Genomic DNA, 20,134 nt, shown 5'->3' with positions numbered 1-20,134 from the left:
CTGTTTTTTTTTTTTTTTTGCAAAGGTGAACTAACCCTTTAAATTCAAGGTCTCTTCAGCTTTTTCAGAATGGCATCATCCAACAGGCCTAGCTAAAGCAGTCAAATGGAAAACTACAGCTTGCACCATTTAGTGAAATGTTTTTGGAAGAATTGTCCTGAACAGTATGGTCCAGTAATAGGTATTAAAATTGTTTCCTCTATTCTACCCTACTGTAAAGGTAATCAGAATGATTGTTTGGGGCAGCATGAAGTATCTGAGAGAGCACATTCTTAAGGAACATGTAAAACAGGATTCAGTGTCTACATTGCCAGTCAGTATCAAAACATCTTACTTTCACCCTGCATAACCTCCAACTGTCCCAGTTTTGGTGTAAAAGTTCAGATGTTTTGACCGAGGGCCCAGGGCATTTCAGAAATTGAATTGAAATTTGCCCAAAATGTGGGTTTTAGTCTGGGATGAGTTTCAAACAGTGGACGTAACAAATCTTAGGACATTGGGAGGCATGCATCACTCAGATTCATGCAAACGAATGGCTTAAAGAGGTTCTCCATGAAACAGAGGGAGGTTGTTAAAAGTTCTAAGGCCCTCAACTCATTTTTATTCAAGGGCTCTTTAAAGTCTGAGCCATAATCTAAAAGAAGCCATCTGAGATATTTAAGTTTTAAGAAAAAATTCCAAGTGCTATGCATATATGAAGACCTATCTATACAACTAATCCATTTCAGCAAAGGTAATGTCAGACAAGTGCTCAAACTTCAAATAACCCTGACATCCATATGGAAGTAAAAGCTAAAATCTATCTCCATTTTTTTTTTTTTTTTTAGTTTTGAGTGGAATGAGGTGGTGTTTGGTCATGCACAATGTATGTATTGCTGTCCATGAACCTGGGGGAGGAAAAGGGAGCTCAGGAAGTTCACATCAAAGCACAGCACTGACGGTTACAGTAATACAAGAGGTATGATTATGTCTCTCTGCTGAGAATACATATGGAGGTACAGACCTGGTGAAGAATCAAAGGCTTCTAGGAAATAAACTTTTGAGTTTTTAATTGTAAAATGTAATGCTATCAAAAACATGGAATAGCATGGGGACAGGCTAAAGTTTTTTACTGCTGTTTGTGTCCCCAGTGAGGAGATAACTGTTCAATTCTCATCAGACAGTAGTGCCGAGGGACAGGAAGTGATGGGCAATCCCCCAATGGGGACGCAGATAGCAAGATAAACACGTATGTAAAAAAGAGAGGTTGGAACCCTTGACTTTTTTTTTTTTTTAACTGAGCTCCAGCTTTGATTACTTCAATTTTCCTATTTTTTTTCCTTTTGTCACATGAATCAGAATTAATGGGGAAAATCTACCCAAGGAAATCTACAAAAATAATAAAAAGGTGACAAAAGTTCAATTCAAAGTATAAAAAAAATAAGATTGTTTGGCTGGAGTTCCACTTTTAGCTATGTCACTAAACATCCCCCCTGCAAGTGAACTGGTTTAATTTTTTTCCTGGAAACCTCTTTAAGCCACCATGAAAGAAAAAAAAAATGCATTTCCCAAAAGGAAAAGCACAACTCAATCCAATATAAAAACAAGGCAAATATTCATTTAAAATACCTCCTGTTCTTACCAGTGGGTGTTGTTAATCCATGAATTCAAAGTTAGAGCAGGCACAAAAAGAGATAAAACTATTATAAGTATGTTAGAAGACAACAACACAAACGATAAATCTGACAACTGCTACCAATCATACACTGCAGGCGAACACGCAGCTATACGATCACTAACAGGTGCTGTATAACAGTGCTTCTCAACTCCAGTCCTCAAATAACCCCAACAGGCCATGTTTTCAGCACTTCCTGGACACTCAATTAGTGTCACTAGATCAGCTATTATTACAGCTGTTCCCAGTGATGTAGTGGCATCTTACAGTATACATAAAAACACATTTTTTATGTTTTGAATAGAGTAGGCAAGGGCCCCTGTTTTTGTGTTTGTATCTCATTTTGGAAATTTCACTGCACTTCCTGTCCCAGAGACACAACAGGAAGTTAGGGGAACTTTCTTCAAAATCCACTCTTGAACAGTAAAATCCTCTCTTAGAAGATTGAAACAAAAACAGCTTTCCCCATTGCAGGATTTTCTCTCACCTCCTGTTTTGGTGACAACTGTAAAGTTTTGCATTTCCCATAACTCTTTTTCCTGGTGACAATGGTTACCAGAACAAATAGAGAGGGTGAATCACACCAGCAGGGACACAGACAGCAATTACAAAATGATATGTGTTTTCTTCACTTTCACACTTGATCTAAAAGAAAAAAGTTTCAGCTTAAGGGTACACTTTACATTTGGGATGTGTACCACTGGTGACAAAAGGCAACTGATGGCTTCTAAAATGGTGACTGAATGAAACCAACAGAGATAGACCTTCAAGTTTACAGCTTGTCTAGCTTTGCTTTTGTCTGAGAAGAGGATCATCTTCAGCTGAGGTGCTCATTGCTTCTAACACTGCAGAAGATCATGGATATTTTTGAGCTTACCTACGTTGTCCCTATAATTTGAGCTTCTTTTCTTTTTTGTAGTGAGGGGCATGTAATGGTTGAAAACAAGCGTCTGCTGTGCTGTTTCTTTAGGTAACACATAGTGCTGTGTGAATCGTCTGTCATGTATTGTGTTTTTTATTGTTTTATAATGAAGACTATACTGTATATGGGTACAAAAAACAGGCACAAAACACAATGTAAAAGAAAAGTAAATAAAATAGACTAAAACCATTATAATTTATCTTTAAAATGTTGCAAAGAATCCCCTTAGTTGAAATGTAATGGTCAGAGTTTGATGTATGTCTAGGGGTATACAGTATGTAACAAAAATAAAAAATGTGTTGTATACCTGCAACTAGATGGTGTCTGATGGTTTAAAAAAACTATCAGAAATGTCCACTACCTTTTGGCTCTGATGGCCATGCTAGAGTCAACCATGTCTTGGCTAAAACTTGACTATCATATGCATGGTATGAGAATCTGAACCATAAACTTATAGCACAGACAGCACAGAGATTTAAGTGTCAGCGCTATTAGACAAAGCGGGTGCCCTCTGATAGGTAGATAGTACACGCAGTACATAAAAACCTTCTCTCCTGAGATGATGTATGTATACATTTGTTACTTGCAGATGATTACATATGTTACTTACAGTATACAATACAATGTTTCCTGGGTGAATAAAATCTGGGAATCTTTGCCCTGACAGATATCCATAAAACATGATTTACTAAGATTTTCTGAGGACTTGAGTTCAGAAACACTATTCTTTAATTTTGGGGAACAGGAAAAGTGGGGGAGGTATCCAACAGTGTTGTAAGGAGTCACAATGGGTAAGACCAGACCCTACAACTGGAGGCCCAAAGGACCTTCTTTAACATGTCCAAATGTCTTCTCCAATGCGCTGGGAACTCAGCAGTAATGTGGAAAGGCAGTTTGTTGAACTAGTCTGATGTGTCCATGCTTTTCCAGGTGTTGATTTTTAGCACTCTGGACCCAGTGCTGGTAGATATTCAGCAGGGCATTTGGTACTGAAAACAAGTTAGAAATGATTGTTTAACTACATTTCTGATCCCTACATTTAACCTAACCCTTAAAGTGTTACTAAACCCATAACAGTAAAATCAGTCTGTATATGCAGTAAAGCATGCTTGTTATACTCACTGTGGAACCTAAGGGGTTAATCCTCCACATTGTGTAAAAAAGGCTGCTTGATCCGGTCTTCTCTGATCCTCCTATTCTTCCACAGTCCCCAATCCATTTCCTGATTGAACAGAGCCTTGGGGGCACTCTGCACATTCTCAGTTTGGTGTATATTGCTAGAGAGGTTTTTTTTTTTTTCTTGGGAGGGTGCATGGGATCAGCACTGGGCCAATCAGCACTGTCCAAAGGGTCAGGGGTCCTGCAGCCTCAGAGGACAATCAGGGAGAATGAAAACTCCTCCTACAAGCTTTAACCAGTGCTTGGCTGGACACTGATAGAAGTCACAGGACTGCTATATACTGCTGATGAGAAAAGGTATTTAGCAGTTTATATTTACTAAAATAATAGCATTTTTATGTTCTGTGTACTGTTGGAGACCAGATATAGTGAATGCCGGGTCCTGGGTTTAGTAACAATTTAAGCTTGCATTACTTAAGCTATTAACCCTAGCTTCATGCTAACCCTTAACAATGAACCTCCTTTGGGTTTACCTTACATTCTAAGGTGGTTCTGTGCGCTTGCTTGCCTCATTGCTTCATCTTTGGAGTGCCAGGTTCTGTGGGTGAAGGGCTGGCTCCCCTTTTCCCTCATCTTGTGCCTCCCTATTGGCTACTTAAGACCAAAAACTGCAATGACACCAATAAAAAGGCAGAGGGAAAGGAAGGTGGGCCATTCACGACAACAGAAGAACAGAAGTTGTGTTTGATATTTGCCTGTCAGTCTTGTTTTCTTTGGATGCCCAGGCACAATGAAGATAAAACAAGAATGGCCACCTTGAAACCTAAACACTAAATTGTAACTAAAGACTTAGGGTGACTTTTGCTATTTTTAAAAACTCATAAAGAGACTTGCCTGTAAAGAATACCAGGCTCTCCACTGTACGCTGTGGTTCTTTTCACTGGGCTTTATGTCACTACTGTGTTCTGTAGTGATGTAGGGGTAAGTGGATAAAAGAACAGGGCGCAGAGGAAGACAAGGCATCACACACTGCCATATGCAGCAGATTGTTTTACAAGCTTATATCTTCAAGGCATCCAAGATTGGTGACATGGGCAGAGAGATAGGTAAATTTTAATTTTAATAATTTCTTTACAGGCAGACCTCTTTTAATTATTTTTTTTTTTAAGTGACAGTTTCTTTAAGGCTGGCCATAGATTACTCGTTTTTTTTTTTTTGATCAGCCAGTGGGCCGATGGAAAAAAATGAACAGGTTCTCCCATTCAAGTGAGGTAGATGGAGGAATCCTACTGCTGTGCCATTGTATTCTGACACCAATAAGCCTCTGCTGTCAGAATACACTGATCAGTGGCTGCAGCCCATGATCAAACACAGTTTTCCAACATTCCTGTTAAGCTTCTGTTGAGTGGGAACAGCCATACATGGATTGAAATTTCCATCCAACTGTAGCCAGCCTAAAATTATTGTAAAGTCTCTTTTTTTAAAATTATAAACATGTTACACATACCTGCTCTGTGCAATGATATTGCACAGAGCAGCCTGGAATCTCCTCTTCTGGGGTCCCCCGCTGACATTCCAGACTTCTCCTCTTCTGCCTCTGGGGGCACACCTGCGGGCTCGCTTCCATCCATTGACACACACCCAGCATGGTTCGGGACCACATCTGCTCCCTCCTCACTGGATTTGACTAACAGCAGCAGGAGCCAATGGCTCCTTTCTTTGCCAGTCAGTTCTTGTGTGAAGAGTGAATATAGTAGACTGCAGTCAGGCACAGTGCTGGACAGATCCAGGAATGAGGTAAGTGTTTAAAGGGGGAGGGGGGCACAGCAAGTCCTAAAACATTAAGGTAAAAAATGTTTTAGCTTTAAAACCACTTAAAGACTCTAAATGAGAGCCTGCATAAGAGGCAACACAGTTTTCAGAATGAAGTCCACAATTGCAATCTCCATGTTTCTCTAAGTACAGGTTTATCATTTTACCTGTACCACTGCAAGCACCTTTTATCATACCCACTGTTGCTAACTTAACACCTGTGAAGCTAAACTTACCTTGTCAAATATTAAGATTAGCAATATTGAAAGCACCTCTCTTTTGCTGGGAGCCACAGATTGATCCTTCTGGACAAGCAGAAAGCTGTTCGGCTTCCCTCTTCTGATATGAAGTGTACTATCCACTGTTCTGATTGGCTAACACTAGAAGGAACACAGTGTACCTCCTTTCACTGGAGGGCTAAATCTTCATGTTGGTTCTTGCCCTACAAAAATACAGGACACATCTGAGCAGTTCAACCATTTGCCCTCTAGATTAAGGTTAATTGTTTTGGTGGTAAAAAAAGAATTTGAGTAATAGTGAATGTGGGTTAGTAAGGGAGACCTTGATGCAGCCCATGCGTTAGAGCTAGGAGGGAAGGTGCCAATAGTTACCAATCATATATCCAACAAACAATTTTCTAGTGTAGGTGAGACAGTGAAGGCAGGAATGTAGAAATGACATTGGTGACATCATGCTCCTGGCTTAGTAAGTCAGTCATGGTGGTAAATGCCTAAAATACAGATTGCAAAACTTTCCTTGTACTCACAGCAGATGCACTGGCAATGGTATCTGAGCCGAACATTGAACGTAATGCTATTAAGTGTTCTGCTTAACATATGTGCATACAGTATTATAGGCTTAATTTTCTGAAGGGGGAGGACATGAGGGTGGCCATGCAAGGCCAATGGAAATGATTAGGATTTGCGTTTGTTATCTAACGATGAACATTGTCATTCTGATCCACTCTTCATTACCTTCTAAGTTGCTGACCAAGAAAAAACAGGCAGACAAAGAACCTCAGCTTTGCAGCCTTCACCTGCAATTTTGTTTCAGGTCAGTGATTGGTTAGATAGCAAAGATCAGGATGACACCATAGGAGCCTGCACCTAGATACCCTGTCACCAAAGTGCTCATTATGGGCTGAGAATGGGCATTTAGCACTTACTGTACCCCCCATGTCGGAGTCATCGTTGACCCTTCCTGTAATGTCGAAGGCTCTCTCACTCCACAGCCCACAACTTGAGCCCCTCCCTCACCCTGATGTCACTGGGGCACCAGCAACTAAATGGGAAGCCTCATACAATATTGTACTTGGGAGCATGATGAGGCTTTCATCTACCATGGTCAGCGCCAATGTCAGAGGTGACTCAGAATCAAAAAGAAGATTGCTGAAAAAAAAACAAAACAGAAAGATACAAAACAGGGATGTAAAGAAGGTGCTAGATGCCTCCTTTCATTACAAATTTTAAGATTACAATGTGTACTGTAGTGACAGGGTCTCTTTTAAAGGTTAGTATCTGCAGCTCCTACATCTCTATTCTTACACGATTTCTTTAAGATTATTACTAATTTAACATTCATATTTCTAAAAATACACATAACATATTAATTAAATGTTAACTTTGTAACGATTCTGATTTGTTACAGAACACTGCATATGACATTTAAACAACTGTTTTCATTTGTATCTTGTTCACATTACAACATACATTTCACACATGACTAGTTTTGTGTTTCATGCACATTTAACATTTACAATAGTCTAAGTAGATGTAAATTTCCCCAAAAAGCTAGCACAGTGGCACATATGTGGATCAGAATCAGATTCACCAAGAATTATACTATTGATTCACTGATGTTCAACCTTTATCATGCTACTAGCAGTGCTTAAGAGTCTAAACCTTGAGATGAAAGACTTCACATTGGCTAAATTGAAGGTCTCTGCCCTTTGGATGAGTAGCTGGAAGTGAAGATGTCTTATTCTGTCAGTGGGTTTTGAGAATTCGCTAGGATTTTCGGTAAGGTCTACTCAGGGACATATACATGATAATATTCAGATTATTGGTTGGTTAGTTAAAGAAAAAAAAAACAACAAAAAAAACTTCCTGTTTTTAAAACTCTCAACCATACTTAGAGGTCTATTTATAAAAAGAAAACTGCTGTGCAACTGTCCCCAGCACTCGCACAGCTGTCATAAATGTGGCTGCCATTATCTAGTATTTTCCTGAAATATTAAATCAGAAAAATACAGCATTATGGCCACTAGAAGAGCTGACATTCATAGAAAATTAACATGTTACACAAATAAAGGAGATTATTCTTACCAGCTATGCGAATGTTTAAGCCATGTGTACAGCAAGTTTTTTTTTTTAATAAATAGACCATTTAATTTTCTATTTAAATAATTTAATCTAAAATATTCTCTTTCAGAGTTCTATATTTCATAAAGACATTATAAGGGTAATTCTTCTGTGCAAATTTTTGTCTCTTGGTAAACTTTTTATAGGTCATAAAGCCCATGAAGTGCCCAGTTAGCACTGTGTTAGTATTGTTAGAAGGTGTATAAAAAGTATAAAGGCCTTGCTACCCTGACAACCAGCAGTGATCACCCATGACTGATTATGATCTTAAGCCCCGTACACACGCACAGATTGTTGGCCAACCGATCGGCCGTCTTTTGTCCAGTGTTGTTTGTTGGTTGAAATGTGCTCTAGACTTGCACTGGACTTTTGTTGGCCAACAAAAACCAACTTCAGAAGTGATATCATGTGATGGTTGACTTTCCCTGTGTTTTTTCTTCTCTGAGCATGCCCAGTCTTGCTCATCTGATTTTTGTCTGCCGAAATCTGTACTGACTGAGGAACAATCGGCCGTTCTTTGTTGGCCAACAAAAATTTTATAGCATGCACACCAGATTTTTTTCGGGCCGAAAATTCGCAGTTGGTTGTCGGAAGCTTCATACTAACAAGCCTACAATCGGCAGATCGGACGTTGGCCGACAATTTACGGCCAACAATCTGTGCGTGTGTACAGGGCTTTAGTCTTCTCCTGGTAAAGCTGGAGTACGTCACTGCTAGACTGAGAAAGTACCCATGTATGATCCTAAATTCCGAGGGAAGATTAAGTAGGATAATATACTAACCAAATGCATTTCACATGTGTGTATCTATCTATATATAAATACAGAATATATATATATATATATATATAAATATATATATATATATATATATATATACACACACACACACACACACATACGTCACATACATACCTAAATCTTATGTTTTAATACACCTGTGCTGAATATTGTTATCCAGATTCTTAAACCTATCACAAACCTCGTTATTTCAAATAGCATATAATTAAACATTGCATAATCAAGGTCACCTTTAGTGAACCTGAGTGTCAAAAAAAAATTGTAGATCCAGAGACATACAATAGGTGCACAAAAAGGCCCAGCCTGGTTTCCACCTCCCAAGCCTCCCTAATTCTATTCCTCATAGAGAACACAACATATATTAGGGAGGCTTGGAGAATGGAGGGGGTGGGTCCAAGACCAACATTTTAAAGAAAAAGGTCAAGGTTTTCATGATCGTTTATTATGATTTGCTTATGCTTTTTTATTACCATACACTCAGTTTTAATTGCCCAGTTTAGTGACATTTTCACTTTAAAGTGGATCGCTACCCAAAAAGAAATCTGATGTGTTTCGCACCTACATTAGTGCTTATTCATAGCTACAATACACATAACCAGACCCAAGGTATATATAGATGTAAAAAAAGAAATAGTACATACACTCCTCCTGAGTCTAATCAGGTGCATTGTAATTGAACACAGACCAGGGCATCCAAAGCAATCAGGGATAATTAGGTTAACCCCCAACAGGGAGTCACAACCACATCCAAAACCACATCGCTATTTGAAAATTCAGCCCCCCTCCTCCTTCTCCTGCCGCCGGGCCATTCACAACGCACAGTGTGCTTCGTGCATGCGCAGTAGGCTAACTGGCTGTGAAGCCGCATGGCTTCATTGCCAGTTTCCCTTAAAGGAATGGAGGCCGCAGCACCCAAGAGCTGATTGAAAAATCAGCTGAGGTGCCAACATTGCGGGATCCTTGGACAGGTGAGTGTCCTAACATTAAAAGTCAGCAGCTACAGTATTTGTAGCTGCTGAGTTTTAATCTTTTTGAGGGGGAGCTAGAGCACCTCTTTATATTGGAAGAGGAGTCACTATATTTCAATATGAAGTTATGTCATTAACATGTAGCATACCCCATAATTTTAAGGGTAGTAGGAAAGTACAAACAAATATGACTGTTACACAATATTTAGGTGTTTTCATGTATATTTTGTTATGACAGTTCCTATAGGATGTACTGAAGAATGCAATGTATCAAGCCATAACTATTCCGTAGTGTTTCATTATTCTGGCTAATAAATTAGTTATTGTGCTGCCTGCAGCCAGAATCTGAACAAATGTTGAATGCATTCATGTAATTGCACACATGAAAAATGCAATTCTCTGATCTCACACAAAACGTCTATCATTATGCATTTATATCAGAGTAGCACCATACCATATTCATGTCAATGCCATTGGTGTAAGTCCAGGCGTGCTGGAAGTACTCTTCAAGCCTCTGGCGTAAGGGGTTGGGAATCTGATGAAACCTTATAAACTCTTTCACTCGTAGCATTTGCATATGGTAACGCGCAGTTCCTGAATATAATCTTTGGATTATTGCAGATACATTTCCAAAAATACTTGCATACATTAATGCTGGATTGAAAGGAAACAAAAAATTACACAGTGAGAAATCACATCAAATGACATACAAATATGCAAACATTTAACAACTATAAAAATAAAGCTCAACAACCTTTAAACAGTTTTTGTAAAGAAAAATTTAATAGTTTTGTTAAGACATACTTTTAAGTCCTTTTTTATACAGATTTATTTATAAAATGTTATATATATTTTATTGTATAAATGTCTTATATGTATATTGTGTATCTTAAATTTTTCAGCTTATGTACACAATGACAAAACTAATAATAATTAACCCATATAGAAATGTAACCTGGCCCTAAGGCACTACACAGCCAATATCTGCTAGATCTGCCACTAATTACATTGCTTGCAATAATTAAAGTTGAATTCCAGGCTACTTTAATTAGGCAGTAATAGAAAAATATGTAAAATAAATGCTATGAAGTATAGTTTGTGTTTTAAAACTAGAAACACGGAAAAGAACAATACTGACAATATAACATGTAGCTGCCTAGAAAATGTGTTTCAATAAATGGGCACCAGCAGCATAGGATGTATGGAAAGGTTGAGTTTAACTGCATTCACCACCTCCATAAGATGTTAGGCAAGGTTGTGCTTGATGCCACCTACCAGCAGCATAGAATGTATGGTCAAGATGTGTTTGACTCCACCCATTAGCAGCAGAGGATCTATGGCCAAGTTGAGCTTTACTCCAACCATCAGAAGCATAGGATGCACAACCAAGTTGAGATGTTTTGCCCAAGTAGCTAAGTGGTAAGCTTGTGGACTAGAATGAAAATTGCTTAGGAGCAATAAAGATCATTCTGGTCCATCAGCTCACTAGGGAGAGTTAGATGGTTACTAGGTGTTTGAATATCTGAAAGCAGTTTGAAAATATCTGAAAGCAGTTTGATGGACCACATTTTTCAACATTACCTGGGGATTGGATATTAATTGAACAGTTTTCATTTTTGCCTGGACCTCAGCTTTAAATAATTTGGGTGATAATGGTTAACAAATAATGATTGATTGCAAACACCTGAAATGCTTGTACCGAAGTGTAAAGATTTTCCAGTAAGAAAAACCCCTGTGACTGAAGAGCAACACAGAAAAATAAATTGTTCACTATGCAGGTGCTTAACCTCCCTGGCGGTATGATTCTTTCGGATTTTAGGTGCTGAAAGCGGTACCATTATTTTGCATGTAATTCTTGAGAATGAGCAGCCCAAACCAACTATTTACATATGATTTTTTTTTTACTGTGCGTTCTTCTTTATAACATCTTGGGTGTGATAAAGTTTGAAACACAAAATCATAAATTTTAATACAATAAAAAACTATAAATAAGTTAAAGTATGTATATATGTATGTATATATATATATATATATATACATATACATATACATATACGTGTATATATATATATATATATATATATATATATATACGTATATGTATGTATATATATATATATATATATATACATAAAAGTACAGTAAAACTGCAGGAAAGGGCACTGGGGGGCAATGTAATGTGAATTTATTTTATTTTGAATGGTATCAGTGTGTTTGGTGTGTTTTACATTTGAATTTGCCGCCGGTTCCACCCCCCTGCGAACGTCACGTCGCAGGAGATAGAAGCCGGGGCACGGAGACGATCGGGAGGAAGATCCGCCGCCACATACCGCTCGCATACATCGCTGGATCCCGGTGACAAGGTAAGTAACCTCTTTTACAGGATCCAGCGATGCTTCTGGCGGTACCCCGAGTGTGGCTCGGGGTTACCGCTTTTGGCTCTGAAATTTAACCCCGAGCCACGCTCGGGAATACCGCTAAGAAGGTTAAAACAAAAGTCACTGAAGTTAGGAAGAAAAGTTAAAACAGATCCACAATTTGGACAAGGGCAAAAACATTTCTCAGTACCTGTTGCAAAAATAAATAAATACATAAATACATAAAAAGACATGGCTGCTCCAAAAATAATATTTAAGAATAAAAAAAAAAAATGGAACAGTAAAGATTCCATAATTTACTGTATATTTGGCACCAGGCAGTATACAAAATAAAAAAAAAAACATAATGATCTAGAGGAGCAGGCTAGCTAGTTTTACTTTAGAATGGCATACCATTCTATCAGGTAGACCTCTATAATTGGCGCTCAGTTTTCTTCTCTCTATTGCTCTTACTAAAAAGAGATGCATTATTTGAACAACAATGCACTGTATACTGACATCACTGGAGATAGCAGATACTCTGATTAATAGATGGAAGAGCCGTAGTTTCCCATGAAAATAATTTTGATGATAACTAGAAGGTAAAGCCTCTTCTTCCCTACTCAGAAGGAATAACGCATTCACACTTCATGGCCACCTTAATAGAGGATACTTGATAAAGATGCCTGAATGTGTTATTGCTGACCATTTACCCAAAAATTTAATATTGGGTTACTTAATCTTATCATGTCCCAGATATGGTTAAATCCACTTACAGTTGACTGACTCACTAGCTATGCTGGAAGTCTATACTCTTTTGGTATAAAAATACTTTCTAAGGTTAGTTTTAAAGGAGAAGTCAGCGAGCCTGAAGAGCCGGGAACTAATGGCATTATTACAGGTATTTTTTATAGCGCCAACAGTTTCAAAAAATATATTTTATTTACCCACATCAGTCACTGTTCTCAAGGATCTAAGACCCCGGCGTCACATACATACACATTTTGGAGCCAAAACACATTTGAGCTATGAACCTTTGGAGTGTGGTATAAAAGCAGAATACCTGGAGGAAATCCACACAAGCACAGGGAGAACATACAAACTCCATGTGGGTAGTGCCTGCTTGGGATTCAAACCAAAGATCCTAGTACTGCAAGTAAAAAGTACAAACCACTAAGCCACTGTGTTGCTTTTACTGGTGTATGGCAGTAGTAAAGTATGAATAAAGACAACCCTGGACTTGCCCTGGTGGCCCCATGCTTCCTGCCTACCTGGTTCCCTTTAAAGTAGTAACATACAGGGGAGCAGTGTGAGATTAAATTTGTCCCCATGTTGTCCAAGTCAGTTTGGTGATTCACATTTTACAACAATTTGACTTTTATACGTAAGTTTCTAACAAAAAAAAAAAGGCAGGAAGCAACTCTTGTCAACAAACATAACACGTTTCCTGCTTTGTAGTTCATGCCAAGTTTTCGAGGCAGAACATGTAATATTCTCCTGATATTTATACTAATGAAACCTATTTCTAGATCATTAATCATAGCAAGATACCTTCAGATACTCAAAGGCCTTAAAAACCTGACAGAGCTAATTAGCAGTTGGTTTAAAGGTCTCGCTGGGGAGAATTATAGATCACCTTCTTGCACTTAGGCTACAATTATAAAGGCTGGCTATAATCGGAGGTCCATAATACACCACAGCGGCAAAAGCAGACAAGCCAATTGTTTTCAATTTGATAGATTTAGTGAGGGATGTGGGAGTTCTAGTCTTGTTTTATAATCTTCCATTCCAATTAATTCCCTGTCCAGGATGACATGGATAAAAATCAATTTTAGATTTCTTTCTAGTATTGACTTGATGTTATCTACTTATCTTTGCAATCTTGGTAGACTACTAGGTAAAGTCATAAATTGCAGTATAGCTTTGCCTCAGAATTATCACACAGGTTTATTTTCCCACATTCACTTTGTATTCAGAGAAGCATCCTCACAATTTATATCCCAACTCCAGTGAAAAGTTTTTTGTTTAATTTTGGAAAGATAAGGCCAGGGGTTAAAACCCTCTGTAGAAATCTCAGCTAAATGCCACCAACTAGCCATTACAGAAAATCAGGGGAACATTGTAACTTCAGGGAAATAAAACAATAAAGAAGGATTTGAAAGGGTCAGAACTTCTGTCAGATTTTTCCTATGTCCACACTCAACAGATTTCCCCTTACTTCTTGTCCTTGTGACACTATGCATGGAGGAGTATCAGCAGGGAAAAGGTGATCTCCCGAACAGGGACCCCGACAACAATAAAATCCAAAAAGTGTCTAACCCTTTCAAATACTGTCCAAAGATTTAAATATTGGCTACAGAATAGATTGATTTTAATGATACATGAGCATTCTGTGATGCAAATGCAGTTAAAGCTTAATTCTATGTAGATAATAATTACCATTTAAATACAACCAATAAAAAAAACCTATGTTATCTTTATATTAGCTTACTCTGAAATTCTATGTAGATAATAATTACCATTTAAATACAACCAATAAAAAAAAACCTATGTTATCTTTATATTAGCTTACTCTGAAATTCTATGTAGATAATAATTACCATTTAAATACAACCAATAATAATAAAAAAAAAAAACAATGTTATCTTTATATTAGCTTACTCTGAAATTCTATGTAGATAATAATTACCATTTAAATACAACCAATAAAAAAAAAAAAAAAAAAAAACTATTATCTTTATATTAGCTTACTCTGACTTCATACACAGCACAAATCAAACATATCAGGTACTATTCTATATGGCAGTCCTATCAAGGTTACTTTAGGAATTTACTTAGAGAAGGAGAAAGCGGGGTTATAATCCCGTTAGCTTGGTGGTGTTTTCTTCATTATCCAATCAGCAAACTGGGGGTGGGTCAGTAACCAAGCTATATTGCTTAACTGTAGTATGGCAGAAAAAAAATGTTAAATATTTTTGTAGAAAAAACAGTTCACACATACAGGTATATATTTCAGCGGTGCATTTAAATAGTTGTCTGGAGTTAAGCAAATACAGCTTAGAAGAGCAAATATACACCAGGAACCCATTTCATTAATTATCTGCAATTGTATAGCCATCCACTTCCAAAAGTTGTTCTGAATCTGTATAAGTAACTCAAAGACCACAAACTCTTATTTATTTCTAGTGTATGTCTGACCACAATTATGCAGGAAAAAAGTAAAGCCTGGGAAGGTGGCGGCAAGGATAACTGATATCAAGAAAAAATACCTGGTTGTGTGGAACCCCTGGTACACTCATTTTCTTCCTGCCTGAATAGATCATAGTCTGTTTGTCTTGTCAATCTTCTGTTCCTCCATTTATTCTCTTCCTTCTTCCACTGACTCCAACCCAACCCTTCCCCCCCCCCCTTACTTCATGAACCCATCGATTGATAGCTACCCATGTTAAAAATCTCATCTTTTGAGCCCCCATATAACCATTATTTTCTATAAGCTTCAATTTTGCTTGATGTGGTTTATTTTGATGCTGGATAATACTATTATCTGCTCAATTTATTTATTGTTTTACTGTTGTTTTGTGTATGGGTGCTTCCATAAACAGTAAAACCTGGATAAAGGATCAGTTACCCTAAGGATTTGGTTTTAATTCTGAATTTCTGCATTGAGTCTGAATGTTCATGCATGCATTGGGTTTTCTCTGCAGACACTGGCTGTCTTCTACAAAGACACTATATGCTCGGAGTTTGTATGTTTCCCCACGTTTGACTTATGTTTGTTTATTGTAGGTTATTCTTTTGATGTGTTAGTTCACCTTTACAGAAAAAAATGTAGAGATGGACTAACACAGGACACCCTCTTCATAATCCAGGTGCACGTATAAGCATTCCATTGACACCATCAGGCACCTTGTGCACCTGGAGCAGTGTGACCAAACACGCTGACAATTCAACAATGTTGCAAATGTCCAAAATGGTCTGGCTTCCTTTTTAATTGTAATTTATTTTATTCCCATTTTGCATGTTGTAAAGTTTGTTAGTTTGTAGGTGATATTTCTGCCTCATTTTAGGTAGACTATTACTATGACCCTACTTATCCTTACCTTGCTTGAACTACTTGTCTGTGCCTGTTTTTGGTTATGATGCTCAGCATGCCAATATTTTCCGACTACAGTTCTATGTTATCCTTTTAGCACTGCCTCAGCTACCTTAGACCCCTGCTATTTTATAATAGATCTGACATGGTTAACCTATCTCATCCAGTACTAGGCTTTCTGGTTCATCTAATATCTATAAACTACAACTGTGGGTCTATGGCCACCCTATTCCGGCTCTATATTCCACTGCGTAAATCACCTAAATGCCAGTCAACACATAAAACAAAGGCATCACACTAACTGTGAAGAGTGGTGCATTATTGGTAATAGAGTCTGGACTAGTGTTTGTACCTTACAATTAGTTAGCCCGAAATCTGTCGGAGTGAGATAAGGGGGTTGTTTAAAATTTCAATCAATATTTACATCTTGTACATACGGTAAGTATTTTGCAGAGACATTTTATTTAGACCAATACTTATATGGCAAGGGCTAAACAAATCACTAATTAAACATTTACTTTAACTCTCAGAGTAGATTCTACTTACAGCCAATCAACATAACACAAATGGAGAAGATTTTTTCCGAGTTGGTATTGGGAGACACATTTCCAAAGCCCACGCTTGTCAGACTGCTGAAGGTAAAATAAAGTGCTGTGACATATTTGTCCTTAATAGATGGTCCAGAGCTGGGGTCACTGTAATTATACGGTTTCTTTATTTGATCACCTAGGGCATCTAGCCAGCTAATTTTGTGAATTAGGTAAGGTCGTTCCACATTGCCGATTGCATACCAGATGCAGGCAAGCCAGTGAGCGATTAATGCAAAAATACACATTAGCAGCATAAGGACAGCAGCACCGTATTCTGAGTATCTGTCCAGCTTTCTGGCTACTCTGACCAAGCGAAGTAGCCGCGCAGTCTTTAAGAGTCCGATGAGAGTGGTAGTCTGCAAATAAAAATAAATGGAAAAAATGTTATTAAGTTGTAAACATAATGAGATAAAAATATCAAGGTCCACCAAGTTAAAGCCCAACTGCAGACACGAAAACAGAAAACTACCCTTGCAGTCTAGGGGGATCCACATGTTCATTTTGGACTAGGCGTAAAGGAATACGAAGTAATACTTACTGTACACTGTACTCCATCAGCCTTCTTCCATTTGTGCTCCTCTCTATAAGGCATTCCCAACCGTGGTTGTAGTTCTGCTTTCTCCACATACAATACAAGGCTAAAAGTGTGAGGGACGCCATACTGCAAGGGTTTTTTTCCCTTCCTGGAGTTGGACTTTAAAGCAATCACACACAGCCACCCACACATCATTTTCTGACTGCTAGTGACATGTTCCCATTTATAATACAATGTGTCACAGTGGTGTGCAGACCTAAAAAGTAACTCCAATTTTTTGTGAGTAAATCTCTGGTAATTGCAAGGATTTTACAAACTTTGTTGCAGATTTCTACCTCTTTTTGCTCTAAAAAAATAGTTGTTTGTTTTCTGCAGAGTGAATCTGCATGGAAGTGAATTTTTCATTATTAATCAGCTGATGCACTTTTAGTGTTCTAATAAGGAAAGTTGAGGGTCTGCATAATTTAGAAGTTATAAACTCTTTGGGAGTATCTCACCAAAAATACAATGTTTGTTGCAAAGGATGCCTAAAATCTGACTTGTATCTTAGTGCAGACTTCTGGGAAAATTAGTGAGCCAATCACACAAGCAGGAAATGATATTGCTGGGGATGCTTTGTGTAAACCAACTGTGTACAGAAGGCCTCAAGGTAGCCATATGGCATTGAATTTTACAGAAAACTACAGCTCTGCATATTGAAAAGGAAAGGTCATTTTGTAACACTGAGGGTTGAACTCCCCCCCCCCCCCCAAGAAAATAAATAAATAAAATCTAGAAGTTTAATTTCCAATTAAGGCCTTCTGTATTTTTAAAGTGGAGGTAGTGAAGGTGTTTTAGAATCTCTGTTAGGATTTTACTGCTACCTCTTTCCCTATTGGAGGGGTTTATCCTCAGTTCATGCGTGGACACCAGGACAGTGAATTAATGGAATCTCTCCAATGAGGACACATATATACATAAAGTTTGCTCTTTGGAAGTGGCATCATTTAAACAGAAGTAGCTGGATACAGTCATTTTAAATGATTTCTAATTTATTTAAAGTATTTCTAATTGCTTTTCTTAAATTGTTTACTTTTTAACCTTGGTATTGTGGCTGTGTTGCTATTCACGAACGTTTACTAAGTACTGGAGCAATTGTTATTGTGCTGAAAATAGACTTTGCAAATGCAGTTGTACTTTTTTTTTCTTCTCAGTACATGTAAATGTTGTAAAACTTCACTTTGTAAAGAATACCCAAATAGGTGCAAGGAAAATAAAAAATATGTATTTTTTTGCTAACTCATGATTACCACATTCACTAAGCTCTGGGAAAATGAGTGCAACTGCTTATTTAATTACTGTAGACAAGTTATCTACATCTTTTGAAGTGGTTGTAAGCCCCTAAATATACCCAGTGAAGTGACTGGATGAAACAAATCCTCCTACGTGAGTTGTACCTGTTTATCTGAACTCCTTTTCTTCTCTACATCCAATCAAAGTGCTGAATTTATAAAGCTTGTCTGAGATTTCAGAAACCAGGGGGGGGGGGGGGGAGAGCTAAAATTACACTCTGCAGAGCTCAGTGAGGAGAGCCCTACAAGCTGAATGGAGGGAAGGGGCACCTTCACACAGCACATAGGAACAGAGCTGCGGCTGTCAATCACAAGCCGTGTACCTCCTCTGTCACCTTTTTTTCTCTTGGTGTCAGGAAAACCTGTTACAAGTATTTCATGCTGATAGCAGAGGAATGAAGCACCAGACAGAAACGAAACTTAGTGTTTTTAATTGTGGTAAGTACACACTATTTAGGGATATTCTTTGTTCCTATTTCATGTCTGAGGGTAACAACCATTTTAAAGCCTGAAAGATAAACTATTTATCGAATTATTCGCTATGTGGATTCCCACTACCTATACAAAAAATAAATCCAAAATGTCGACGATAGTATGGCTGCTGTGATTACAAAACAATGTTATAAACTATATGTATACATCCTTTATACTAATATCAATTTCACATTTATCTATTTAACAGCTAAGGTCTTTGGGCATGTCTCATATGCCCAGGCATGGAAAGGGTCAAAACAAGCTCACAGCTGTGAGTTTGTTTCTACATTTCTTAGTAGGCTCCCAGCTTTTCAGGAAACGTAATTGTGTGCCCATTGAGCCAACCAGTCACTTTTAGTAGCAGATGTCCCCTCTGTGGTTCCTGGGCGCTCATACTCCTCCTGGGAGCCAGGGACTACAACAGGGTCAGGATGATGGGTGGGAGAACAGCATTTATCTATTAAACAGCTAAGGTCTTTGGGCATGTTTCATATGCCCAGGCACTCAAAGGGTCAAAACAAGCTCACAGCTGTGAGTTTGTTTCTACATTTCTTATGGCGCTTTTCCACTGCATGGAACCATACCGGTTCGGCACGCTTTTGTGCTTTTCCACTGCTGGTACCGCATGGTATAGGGTCGGAATGGTTCGGTACGGTATGGTATAGGTTTGCTTTTCCACTGCATGGAACCGAACGGTACGGTACGGCTCTGAAAAAACAGTACCTACTCGATTGTGGTTCCAACAGGTACCAAACTGGTACCATATCCCACAATCCTTTGCATGCAGTCACTACTAGCCACTGATTGGTCAGAGAATCCCACCCACCCCGTTGTTATCCCACCCACTTAACTTTAGTACTACTTTAGTACTACTTTAGTGGAAAAGCAAACCTATACCATACCGTACCGAACCGTTCCGACACTATACCATGCGGTACCAGCAGTGGAAAAGCAAACAGGGCCAAGCAGGGCCGAGTAGAGCCGAGCCGGTACTTGCAGTGGAAAAGTGCCATTAGTAGGCTCCCAGCTTTTCTGTAAAAGTAATCCTGTGCCCATTGAGCCAACTAGTCACCTTTAGTGGCAGATGCCCCCTCTGTGGTTCCTGGGCTCTCATACTTC

General features: G+C 38.3%; 1 protein-coding gene across 2 annotated transcripts in view; it reads right to left on the bottom strand.

Annotated features, from left to right (window-relative positions):
* The window catches only part of KCNH7 (potassium voltage-gated channel subfamily H member 7), a 657,816-nt gene that overhangs the window by 157,790 nt on the left and 479,892 nt on the right, over nucleotides 1-20,134 (bottom strand). For both annotated transcript variants that reach the window (XM_082260896.1, XM_082260897.1), the window contains 2 exons: nucleotides 16,632-17,031; nucleotides 10,090-10,289 (listed from right to left, as the gene is read on the bottom strand). In XM_082260896.1, the coding sequence (XP_082117022.1) occupies nucleotides 10,090-10,289; nucleotides 16,632-17,031 (600 nt within the window). The remainder of the gene's footprint in view (nucleotides 1-10,089; nucleotides 10,290-16,631; nucleotides 17,032-20,134) is intronic.

This window comes from Pelophylax lessonae, assembly GCF_965119305.1.
Source record: "Pelophylax lessonae genome assembly, chromosome: 6".
In the NCBI taxonomy this organism is placed as follows: Eukaryota; Metazoa; Chordata; class Amphibia; order Anura; family Ranidae; genus Pelophylax; species Pelophylax lessonae.
Note: the sequence above shows the minus strand (reverse complement) of the source record. Positions and strands in the feature narration are given on the sequence as shown.